Source organism: Argopecten irradians, chromosome 5 (assembly GCF_041381155.1).
Source record: "Argopecten irradians isolate NY chromosome 5, Ai_NY, whole genome shotgun sequence".
In the NCBI taxonomy this organism is placed as follows: Eukaryota; Metazoa; Mollusca; class Bivalvia; order Pectinida; family Pectinidae; genus Argopecten; species Argopecten irradians.
The window spans coordinates 43,862,606-43,875,964 of NC_091138.1; the positions used below are offsets into that span (position 1 = coordinate 43,862,606).

The following is a 13,359-nucleotide window of genomic DNA, read 5'->3' on the forward strand; positions in this document are numbered from 1 at the left end:
GACAATACTATGAGGCAATAGTGCCCTCTCAAACAGGTCATAATGGGTTTAGTACATCACCCTCACATGAGACCCGTTTTCATGTCATCGTAACAGAATCACGTCAAGCCAGACATGAAGCGACACCTTGCAACGCTATCTTCATTTCCACACCACTTTTTTACATTAAAAGTGCAAGATATGAATTGTCGTAGAAATCTGTATTTCTTTTAAACGGGATTCAGCTTTATGAAGATTAAAAGTAGATCAGAAGAAAATGAGTGCTCTGTAGAAAAGCAACATTTGCTTCCATCCCCGCACACAACAGCCTGTCCGCCATCTTGACGTCTTGGTCGAAGCGCAACGTTATAATGACGTCAATTAATGATGACGTCACAATACATTCACGTTCAATATCGCGCCACTTCAATAGTGCCCGCCTGCCCGGGCACTATTGCAAATAGTACCCATGTGTGTAGCCAATCAGAATCCTGTATTCTGTCACGTGATGTACTAAATATCATTATTATTATGAAGCAGACAAATGGTGGAATCTAAGTTTAATCGTCTTCTAAAACACCATGATGGCTTTTTTTTGCATGGAAGTAGAAGTTAAACATCTCTGAAATCTCTAATGCTTGCTTGATGTCGCATCATGTATACACACCCTGGTCATCTTTCAGATATATATGTATCTGTACTTCCAATCTAATAGTCAGTCATGTTATTGGTTAATAAAGTACATAGTCATACCTCTACGTAGCATACAACGCCACTTCGTTTACAAGACTCAATAAGCAGACGACAGGGACGTGACGCTTTTGAACTTTTGGAAGAACTCCATTGAAGCATTGACGAGGAAATGACAGAACCGGAAATGATATTTCCCAGCATGCTGTGCGGCTATGGGATTGATGGCGCCGGCTATTGTTGTGGCTTCCATTGAATGAAAATATCATTTAATGACCTGGCTAAGCAACATGCTGTGTCTTCGCGAGAAATTGTCTATCAGAATTGTGTGGTCACGTATCGCTGTCATGGCAATTCTGAGTGAAATCAGAATGAAAATACATGCGATCGACGTTACATCTATTTGATTATAACTCGAGAGGGATATGCTAAAACTAATGGAAATTCTGTATAGTTTCCAGAGGGAAAACAAATCAAACTTCTACACTGGTTTATCAGACAACAAACCGATGACACAATGACATTCACTATGTCATATACCTGTCTGTTCAATATCGATCTTTTAATTATCACAATATAAGAGCAACTGACAATCAGGTCGGTTAAAGAACATGTAGGAGAACAGGGAAAATACTCTTGTCGAGTGCCATGACCAGGAATTGAACCCAGGTCTCCGGTGTAAACAAAATGCATTCATATATAAATATATATAGAAGTCTTGATGCGGTTTGTTGATCCTTTCACAGAGAACAACGTCGACGTTTGTTCAATCGGTTGAGCCTCAGACTAGTAACCCAGAGGTCTTGAGTTCAAATCCTGGCATTTAGGCAGTTATTATGTTTATATTAAATCATGTTCTCTGTTAAAAATTGCGCCCATGAAGGGACTGGTGAGGAAAAATACTCGGCCATGCCTCACAAGTATCACTGTTAACCCCTGGAAACCTGAGGACAAGTTATTTCCTTGAGGGGGAGTATGTAACCCTGGTCAATACTAGCCGCAATGTATCACTAGGCTAGGGAGAACTTCTCTTTAGCTTGATTGGTTGAGCGTCAGACTAGTAACCCAGACGTCCCGAGTGCAAATCCTTGCAAAGACGTGATAATGTATATTATAACAAATCATGTGCACTGCTACATATTGAAAACATGCAGGTCATATTACAATTGTATGTCTTATTTGCAGTCCAATGTTTCCGAAGGTGATTGCAATCCCCCGCTTGTGTAAACGTCATCTGAACCAGTTTTTGAAGCACCATATTTGTCAGTGTTCGAGTGCTCCCACTTCATCTGTACCTCATGTATGTATTGTTGGAAGTGGCCCTGCAGGATTCTATACAGCTCAACAACTTCTAAAGGTAACTTAACTGATAGAAAATAAATGAAAGCTTATTGGTTTCATATCATCATAATGATTTTAGGAAACTGTAAGTGAATTTGATAAATTTTCTGTTTAGTTTGATTTTATTTTTATGTCTATACAATTTGGAGTAATAGTTCTGGAGCAAGTCAGCTCTTAAAATAGTAAAGCATCTGGATGTATAATGTTTTAGCTGCAGGCTCCAGGATCACAAAATAATCTTAAATAATTTTTCATAAGTCTTTGTGAAATCATTTAAAAATCATGTAACTTTTTATCATGTCATCTGTGATAAGCAAAGTCTAAACTTATAAGACTGTTTTGGACTTGATTGTTTCATGATCTGAAGACCTGGATTCGAATTCTTGTCTGGCTGTTCTCTTTTCTGTTCCTACTATAACCTGTCAAAATGAAGAAATATATATCTATTAGATTATACATGTAACGGGGTGAGAAATAGGAATAGTGTGCCATCAGCCAGGTTTTAATTAACCCACGACCCCGCAGACATACTGGTCCTGTCTAACGGCTGAGCTTTAGAGAAATTAAACCCATCTTGAAGCTAAAAAGTCGTTGTATCATTATTTATGACTAAATCCTACTACATACATACTTATAATGTTATGACATATTTTATGTTCTTGCAGGGAAATCAGAATGTGATCGTAGATATCTATGAGAAGTTACCTGTTCCCTTTGGTCTAGTACGCTTTGGCGTTGCCCCTGATCACCCTGAAGTTAAGGTAACAGGCACATTTCTTTTTTTAAAGCCTTTTTCTTCTTCGTTTGATCCATTTAAAGATACTCCTCCACTGACAAATGGTATTTTTACTCCATCAAAACCAGGAGCATGCAGACACATAAGTATTTTTCTTCAGTTAGAAAAGTTTACTACTTTACACCATTACCATCATTGAAAAGTTTGAGCTTCTTATTTTACGTCAAGCTAAACATGTTAAAAATAATTAATTGCATCCCGAAAAAAATTATGTGGCACTATATGTCCGATATGGAATGAAGTACTGATTTTGCATGCACCAGAGGAAAACTAAGTTATTTTTTGTTGTGTTAATTAGACACATACCCGTATATACATGATTAAACACCAATTATTGTTCAAATAACGATTATCGTTTATGCCCTGTTGGCAGTGGAGCATCTTTAAAAATTGCAAAATTAAGCATTTGGTAAGATGTCAATTGAAAATATAGGCAATGTACCAGAATCATGCAGAAACTTAGATGGTTCAACTGATGATGTAAGGTAACTAATTTTATTCTAATCTACAAGAGTTAGTTCCCTTCATTTTCGAGTGAAACAAGGGGAAGTAACTCTTTCCACTTGACAATCCAATCTTGTTAACTGTCAGCAGAACTATGGGTACACATGTACATCCACGGATGATTATGTGATGACATTTTGATGTTCTAGGTTGTAGTCTAACATATATATAATTGACATATGCATTTCACATTGATGGCTTGAAAGTTCTACTTTTCTTTTCAAGCATAAAGGTGCAGACAGCGTAATTTTACCAGCAGTTAGGTATAGCTTCCATAGCTTTAAGTGTATTATTATTTGTTATATGGAAAATTTCACAGGAAATTAAGATATATAGAACTAAGTTAGCAAACTTTTTAAAATGTCTAACAGACATATTTCTGGTTTTGCTTTTCTTTGCAGAATGTTATCAACACCTTTACAAAGACAGCTCACTCTGAAAGGTGTTCATTTATAGGTAACGTGGAAGTAGGAAGGGACGTAACTCTAAAACAACTACAGACTGCATATTCAGCTGTGGTTCTGGTAAGTATGCACACAAGTTAATGATATAGGTTTTATTGTATCACAAATTTCTTCTTTGTATATTTCAGAGTTATTTCCCGCACTGGTAGGTATCAATTATGATGTCATGATGTTTTGAACACAAGTCTTGAAGTTATGTCGTATTCCACAAAAATACGATGCTGCACCCATAAAAACATACATAACTAACACTCGATGCCTATCCTCAGGGGCAGATAACTCTGTGATGTGCTATTATAGAATAACAAGCAGAAGATGAGACCTCGGAGATGAATTTTATCCGATATATCTGTTTTCTAATTTGAATTACAGTTTTCAAAACCATCTTAAATTTTAATTTAAATGCTGTAATCTAATTTGGTTAAAAGTTTCATTTTGGTCTCTACAAATTAGTGAAATGCTTAAGTTCATATACAGATCAATATAATTGTATGTTAAATCATTGTGTGTAAACTTGTATATGTAACAGACTTCAGTTTTTACATAAGTGTATAATCACTGCCTCCGCTAGGGATCAAACTTGTTACATTTGGCTAAGTATTACTCTCAATTGATTGAACTATAGGCAATTTCTCTATCCGAGAGGTATATTGCAGCTATAGTATAATGTAGTATCAAAATCACCAGGCCCAGGTTATAATATTATGCTGAAGTTTTGGTGTATTCTGACTTTGAATGTTATGGAGTTATCTGCAATGTGGCCAAATATAAGATGTAGTTGTGATATCATTAGATTGTTGGCTAATATCATGTTGATTTCTCTGTAAAATATTACATTACACTCGAAAACATGATGTAACAATACTTACTTACAAGGGCAGATAACTCTGTAATTCGAATATATCATGTCTTTTTTCTCATTTGTATCAATTTATAGAATGCATCTCGTTACTTGTGCGTTTTTGGTCACTAATTTCTTTTTTCAATATTTTAATAATGTGGAAAATAAAACCTTTAATTAATACAGAATTGAGTGGTAAATGGTATTTATACTTGTATGTCTATTCCAGGCTTATGGCGCTGATGATGACAGAACACTTGGTATCCCAGGGGAGGTAACTCAATTAATTTAAAAAAATAAAATGATAGGTTAGATTAAACATATTTTAGCCATATATATATATCAGTATAGCTAAAATAGGTTAGATTAAACATATTTTATTATTTTTACTCATATATATATCAATATAGCTAAAATGAAGCATTTTTTCAAGATATTGTTTCAGTTATATAGGTCAAGAAGTTTACAAAGCCCGTTTTCAATGACGCACTATACTAATATTTTATTGTCACTTAAATTTTCTATCTTGTCCATATAAACTTCCTTGTGATATACCAATATCACTGGTATCATTCTGATTATACATTAACATTATAAAAAAAATTGTCCAAGTTTTGCTAACTAGTCATTTGACTTTGCTAAGATGTTGTTCATTACATCTTAACAGGACTTAGACAATGTGGTCTCGGCACGATCTTTTGTGGGTTGGTTCAACGGTCTACCACAGGACAGAGATGTAAGTATGAAAGACTTTGTCACAGAGACTTTACAAGTCTGCATGACACAGAATGAAAAGTATATAACCTCTGTCTAAATCTGTATTTCTGACATTTCATAAATTATTGTGGCTTACCTGATCTTCATATAATTCATTCACCACGACAGACACTTTTAGGCTCTTCTAAATCAAGACTAGACAAGTCCATTACGAAATTTCAGAGATGAATGAGTTAAGATATCCATAAATTGTTACAATTTACAAAGATTCATTTAAAACCAATTAACTGTGTTTATGGAAATATAGTATACTGTATATGCTGTATATGGGGTACTGTTGTTTTTGTGGGTCAAAATTTTCATGATTTTGGACCTGAAACCAGAATATTTAAATTTTAGCTCATCAAACTTTTGCAATTTGACTTCATGGGTTATATCATTCAATAATTTATTTTTATTTCACAGATTAAATTTTTGCAAACTTGTCATTGTCTTGCACAAATACCAACCCCATTATAAAATTTCAGGGTAAAAAAACTGGTAACAGGATAGAGTGTCACTCATGTCCATCCCTCTTTGATGTATGCAGGTAGGTGATTCATTTCTTACAGACATTTATAATTTGATTATTTTTTATGGTGTAGTTGGAGGTGGATCTGAGTGCAGAGAGAGCAATAATACTCGGACATGGGAATGTGGCCCTGGATGTGGCTAGAATCCTGCTGACTCCTATTGATATACTCAAGGTAAGTTAAAGGTTTAATGTCCTATCAGCAGCTAAGGTCATTCAGGGGTCGCAATGGTTAAGATGTCCTACAAGCCCTCCACCTATGGGTTGCAAGTTTGAATCCCATTTTGGGCAGTTGCAGAACTCTGGGCTTTTTTCCACCAATGAACCTGCCACATCCTTAAACATTTCTGACTGTTAGAAAGGATATTAAGCTTTGTAAAACCGAATCCAATCCAATTAAAATTAGACTTGCAATGCCGTTCCACTATGATGCTGAAGTGACCCCAAACAGGGAGTTGTAAGATCTTGTATTTGAGCGTAATGTAGAGCATCGTAGTGGAGTGGAATTACATGTCTAATTTTAATTAGATTGAACCAAACCTAAAACCATTGAAGGACATGCTAGATGCAGGAGGTTGAGGAAGCCAGAGTACTCGAAGAAAAAACACTAACCAACTGCTCCTCTTGGGATTGAAACTTGAAACCTAGAGGTGGAGGGTTTGTAGTAATTAGGAAAAAAATTCAGAATTTAAATATTGTATACCTAGTCCTGTGAATAAGTTTGATGGAAGTTCCCTCTTATTTCAATGGTTATATCTTATATTGTCCTTTTGTTTATGAATTAAGATGTACTTAATGTTTATGCTAGCTAGTTCAGAGAGTAAGAGGCAAGACCTTATACTCAAATCATATATATAAATATGGAACATAGTGATGGTTTATGTTATTGTATCATGGAGCTGAGAAATAAATTGGTCTGCACTGATATGCTTAATCTATTAGATTCACAAGTACTCTTATAGCATAATATTGGCCAACCATATGCTGTTGATATGAAGGTCTGCTCAATTCCTCATATAAAGAAGTAAATTATACTGCAGAAGACCTATATTGGCAATGCCTAGTATCTAATCCCATTGACTTTTGTCAATATAATTGCATGAAATTGAATACACAAGTATTTAGTAAGATTGAAATAATTTTTTTTTACTTTTCAGAAAACAGACATATCACAACATGCCTTAGATGCTTTGTCCCAAAGCAAAGTCCGAGAAGTGTTATTGGTTGGCCGTCGGGGACCACTACAAGTTGCCTTTACTATAAAGGAACTGCGTGAAATGATCAAAATTCCTGAGAGTAAACCAAATCTTGACCAAAAAGACTATCAGGAACTCAAGGATCTTCTACCAGGTTGGAGGCTTACTCATTATTCAAATCTTGATATTTGAGCAATTTTCATGCATGACTGGAGTTAAAATAGTTTCTTAAATAAAAAAACAAAATGCCAGGAAGATATGTTTTATACAATGAATAATTTCGGAAGAAATAAAAACATAGGTTTAAATATATATACATGGAAAGTTTTGAAAGACTTAAAGACATATGTTTTATTTTATACCATGAATGGTCTCAGAAGACTTCAATGAATAAATCTGAGAGAGATATTACGTGCTGGCCTGAATTAGGTTGATGATTTTCTCGTGGTACTCTGGCTTTCATTCACCTATAATCTAGTAGGCTAGATGCTTTATTACCAGAACGATCATAGCTGTTAAAAGATATACAGCAAAAATCATTAGATTGAAGCTTTTAACTTTAATGGGTTTAATTGACGTACCATGTGATTCATGATGATAATGTTTTTGCGGGACTGGTATCTCCAGTGGTGATGAAACGTAACTATTTGTAATCTTCCCGCTGAAATGACATTAGCGTGGGATATTATCTTTTGTCGTCATTCCATCACCAATAGAAACAAATTAACAATATTTCTGCACAAAAGTTATCGGGTATCATATTGTATATGATTTATTCTCATTAAGTCAAACTTATTACATTTTAGATCTACCACGTCCCAGGAAACGACTGACAGAGCTAATGTATAAGACAGCACTGGAGCCCACTCCGACAGATACGAAACTATGGAGAGATGCCAAACGGGAATGGGGCCTTCACTTTCTGAAGAGTCCTGTACATATAAATGGGGACAGCGGCAAGGTCACAGGGGTTAAATTTGCCATCAATAGACTTGAGGTATATAATTCAGGTGATTTCAAAGCTTTCAATTTCAATTTCAACAAGTTTTATTTCAAATACCGGTACATATGAAATTAGGATCAAACAACAGGAAAAGCTTATACAAGTTTTCTCCCTAATTCTCAACACTTTTATGTCATTTAGTTGAATATCCACATTGTGGACAGATTTAAACCATGGTATTGGAGTTTAACTAGTTAGCACGCGGCCAGCCTAGTTCTGACCCAAATTTGCGAAATTGATCAAAGTCCTGGTTTTACTTATGCTAGTCAATAGGCACTTTTTGTAAGATACTGGTATACTCATTTTCGTCGGGAAACAGACAAACAAAATACGGAAAAAAAAATTGCTTGAAAATATTTTTATTTTAATTTTTATTAAAATTGTTACTTTAATTTATAATTGCGGAAAAAGATAATACAGTATTGCACGGAGCAAAATATAGTCTCAGAAAAAGCTGATGTATTTTATGCTTAATTAGACTCTTTTTGGAAGTTTGAGGTCTTAACTGGTTTGTGATAAATTATATAGATCTAATAAATAAAATCATTAAGATATCTAATTATTGTGTTTTCTTATACGCCAATAATATAATAAATATAGAAAATTAACAAGGGTCAATGTATGACATCAAACGTTGAAAAGTGCTTCGGATTTGCCTACTCTTAACGTTTTCAGGCTAAAATTAAAGGGTTATTAGAAAGCAAATCGGTCATATTTTGAAAAATAATGTGGTGAGGTATACTTTTTATTGGTTTTTCTTATTGCAAATAAGTTAATCTTCATGGAAATTATAAAAATTTGATTTTTCCTGAGATCATTTTTTCAGAGAAAAGCAGACAATGACTATTTTGATACAATTTTTCACTAAAATTGGGTCCGGATTTAATTTTAAAGATACCGGTAATGATATTTCGTTTTATTGTGGAAAACCCAGCTTATTTGATATAGGTTTGAATTCTATATAACCTAATGAAGGTATGAACATTTTACTTTTACGGACCTATTCTTTTATATGTTAAGGGCCCCGGATGTTACACAGAGGAAATATTATTTATTTAAAAATCCCTAAAATCCGGAATTTTATGTCATTAGTACATATCTTAAAGCAACCCTGGAAGAAAAATTAACCCGGTGACATATGACTTTCATAAGGTTTTTGTGATCAGGGTATACCTAAAATGAAAATATCAAAAAATGAACGAAATCCTTGAGAGGAAACCAGAAGGGATGGTCTACCTTAAGATAATTTGGGAAAATAAACATAGCGAATAATGACAAAACAGACTATCGCGAAATTTTACATTCCAAGAATTAACAACTATACAGTCGTTTAAAGATGCTCCATCGCCAACAGGGCATGAATGATATTCATTATTTGAAAAATAATTTGTGTTCAATCATGTGTATGTATGTCTAATCAACACAAAAATATCATATATATTTTCATTTTACCTTTGGTGCATGCGCAATCAGTACTTCATTCCATATAGGATATAGTGCATCGGAATTTTTTCGGGATGCAATTAATTATTTTTTATATTTTTTCAACTTGACGTAGAATTAGAAGCTCAAACTTTTCAATGGTGGTAATGGTTTAAAGTAAGTAACTTTTGTAACTGAAGAAAAATACTAAATCATCTTCTCCTGTTTTTGATAGTGAAAAAATACCATTTGTCAGTGGTTGAGCATCTTTAAGAATCCCGATATTCACAAAACTATATAAATGTTTTGCATCCTTCTTTGAATTAGTCTGAATTTAAAAGGGATATAGACAGTTATGGTTCTTACAGAGACAACGTAATATTTTATATTGACAGGGAGAGGACCCTGTCGACAGGAAAGCTGTGGCTACAGAGAAGACAGAAGATATTGACTGTGGTCTGGTAAGAAATCCTTTAAAATACTGGATATTGTATTTTGTTTCAATCAGAAATGTTTATTGCAAACTGGAGGTTGCAGTGGCCAAGTGGTTTGAAATTCCTTAACTATTCTCACCTGAATTTGTAAGTGTAAAAGATGTCACAATATTTTGTGTTCCAATTCATTACTTGTATGAGGCAATTATATACATGTACCAATCCTCAACATTCCAGAGGTTACTATTAGGTGCTGTCATATTATCCATCCCTGGATGTCATAGCTAAACTGTAGACTCTGTCTGCGACAACAGATGAATAACAATTGAATAACAAATGTGGTGAACTTTGTGGCTTTGAAGTTGTGTATCACTATATGAGATAGTTGCATGCCTCAGGATCGTCGAAAGAGTCTTAGATTAAAGTGTTGCTCAGCAATTGAATAACAAATGTGGTGAACTTTGTGGCTTTGAAGTTGTGTATCACTATATGAGATAGTTGCATGCCTCAGGATCGTCGAAAGAGTCTTAGATTAAAGTGTTGCTCAGCCAATCAAAAATGATGTAACTTTTTGTAAAGTCTTCTATGATTGGGTAAAGTCTAAACTTAAGACTGTTTTGGACTTAATATTGTTTCATGATCTTGATGTCAGGGGTTAGTATAATGACAGGGAGAGTAACCCCTAGCTGGAGTATCAAGAATGAAATGTACCATGTTTTTAAATAAATAAAACAAATTTGTGTTCAAAGTTATGTTGTTGATAAAATCATTTTCACCACTGCTCTCTGTTTTACCAGGTGCTAAGAAGTATCGGTTACCGCAGTGTTTCCATCGACAAGGACATTCCCTTTAACACACAGAAAGGAGTTGTCTCCCATACACATGGTAGAGTACAGGGACTTAATGGTGAGTATCTAGGATTCAAATGACCAATGGTCAAGCTGGTCTAAGTCCAAGCTCAGTCCTCCACTGGTGGTCACTTATGGCATGAAGTTTGGTTTATCTACAACAACTCAGAGACTGGGTTATTTTTAAAAAGACATTATTACTATGAATTATGACGGAAAATGCCATTAATGATGTTGAAATATACATATATCTGGATTATATAGGAACTGGTCTGGACAAGTAATAGTGTATTCTGTTCTCTTCTTCCTTAGCAACTTTCTTCCTAACTTCTCCCTTGACACTCCCTCACTTATGGTCTTAACGTTTATAGCGCCCACTCCTATGAGGAAGGTTCTGGATTTTGTCCCCTGGCCTAAACGTTTCTGCTCCTGCTTAGTGCTCAGTATAACGGGACGACTGCTTTGTCATTTGTCAGTATAATGTAAACCTTAGTTGATAACCAAGCAACCACTAACTATTGCTATCAAGTCAACTCAGTCACTCCTGATGACACACTTAGTCTTAGAACAAATATACGTACCCGGTCTGCTATACCTTTCAGCCGGGTATGAATTGGTCCCTATGTGTCCTAGTGGAGCGCTAGCTGCCTCTGAAAATCACTCGGGCACAGTTTTCTTTACTTTTTTGTAGGTTTCCAATTATTTTATGCGTATACATGCATTTACATATTATTTTTTGTCCAAAACAAACATAACTACCATTCTTAATATCTACCGTACCGCTCACATGATGTCATATTCACAATTTCTGGACTTGGCGTAAAAATCCCCTTCAGAAGACCTTCATATGTATTGCGTAAAAAAATAATGCCTCAGTGGGAATTTGATAATCTATGTGGTTCAGATGAAGTGCAAATAAACGTTTTATAATGGTTTGCATGATCATTACTTTGCTCCATTAGCAGTAATCGGCACCAATTTTAGCTCTAAAGACGACACCATTTTCTGTCTAAAAGTCTTTTGAGCTACAATATTGCAGCTAACTTAGTCTCACCTAAATCAAAGACTAGAGCAGTCCATTACAAGATTCCAGGGGTGAATAATTTAATAATAGACTTTCTGTCATTGTTCTTTATAGGGGTTTACTGTAGTGGCTGGGTGAATACAGGTCCTGTAGGAGTCATATTGACCACAATGACCAACGGCTTTGACGTAGGAAAGGCGGTCATCCAGGACCTATCTAATGGTGTATTGTCAGTGACTGGAAAACAGGGCAAGGATGGGATACTGTCTCAATTACAAAAATCAGGTAAATTATACAGCAGGGCAATGATGGCATACTGTATCAGCTACAGAAATCAGGTAAATCCGAGCAGGGCAAGGATGGCATACTGTCTCATCTACAGAAATTATGAAGTTATATAGCAGGACAAGGAAGGCATACTGTCTCAACTACAGAAATCATGTAAATTATATAGCAGGTGTGGCATACTGTCTCAGCTTTAGAAATCAGGTAAATCATATAGCAGGGCAAGGATGGCATACTGTCAAAATGGCTGAAATTGCATAAATGTTTCTCTCAATTCACAGATGTGATTGAATTAAATACCCTTCATAAATAGAAGGATCAAATTGATAAAATCAGTTACCGAAATTAACTTGTTTGATGTTTTGACACAGAGAGAGAAAGTAAACTTGTGTGATATTGTGATCTACTTATATAACTGATTCTTTTGTCTATATATCTATAACAGGTGTGCAGGTTGTGAGTTTTTCTGACTGGAAGAAGATTGACGAAGCAGAAATCCAGAAAGGGGAACACTGTGGGAAACCCAGAGAGAAAATAGTGGATATTGACTCTATGTTAAAAATCGCCTCCAAATGTGAATAGTATATTTGAATTCTAGTATTTGATGATCTCCCTTGGGTAAAACCCAATTATAAAAATGAAAATAATCTAAACTTCATGAAGAAAACTTAATTATGAACAGAAGACATAATTAAATTATGCATTAACAGAGAGAATAAGATGTGTAATTAAGTTCAAATTGTGGCAGATATTAAGATAGAGGATTAAAAATCCAGTTGATTAACAACTATAGACAATATGCAGGATGCTTATAAATAACTTATGCACCCCTGGAACTTCATAATGGACTGGTCTAGTCTTTGATTTGGAAGGTTCTAAATGTGTTTTCAGGGGTGAATGAGTTAATTAGCAAACTACATCTAGTATATATTTATACGAATAATATACTTTATTATAGTCTGGATATAAATTTAGATTTCAAAATTAATTCATTGGTAATTATTAACTTCATTTTAAATTGCCTTATACATATAATCAGACATAAATACGTTTTACGTATAATTATCATTGTAAAATAATTATATATATTTTAGCTTTGAAAAAATGAAAGTTACCGTTAAATTGATATATGATATTCCATTTTATTTTAAGTTATTGTGTGAAATGTATAGTGAATCAACTTGTTGATGGTTGTGAGTTGTGTATGGTTTTTGAAAATAAAGCATATATTTGAAAAAAGAAAA

At 34.5% G+C, this 13,359-nt stretch overlaps 1 protein-coding gene across 1 annotated transcript; it reads left to right on the plus strand.

Annotated features, from left to right (window-relative positions):
- The first annotated feature begins 1,827 nt into the window (after positions 1-1,827).
- On the plus strand, positions 1,828-13,351 carry LOC138323967 (NADPH:adrenodoxin oxidoreductase, mitochondrial-like). The gene is made up of 12 exons (XM_069268927.1): positions 1,828-2,026; positions 2,676-2,771; positions 3,712-3,834; positions 4,845-4,889; positions 5,283-5,351; positions 5,977-6,078; positions 7,061-7,253; positions 7,906-8,096; positions 9,920-9,985; positions 10,756-10,864; positions 11,945-12,115; positions 12,561-13,351. The coding sequence occupies exons 1-12, from the start codon at positions 1,859-1,861 to the stop codon at positions 12,695-12,697; spliced, it is 1,470 nt and encodes a 489-aa protein (XP_069125028.1). The 5' UTR covers positions 1,828-1,858; the 3' UTR covers positions 12,698-13,351.
- Positions 13,352-13,359: the final 8 nt, after the last annotated feature.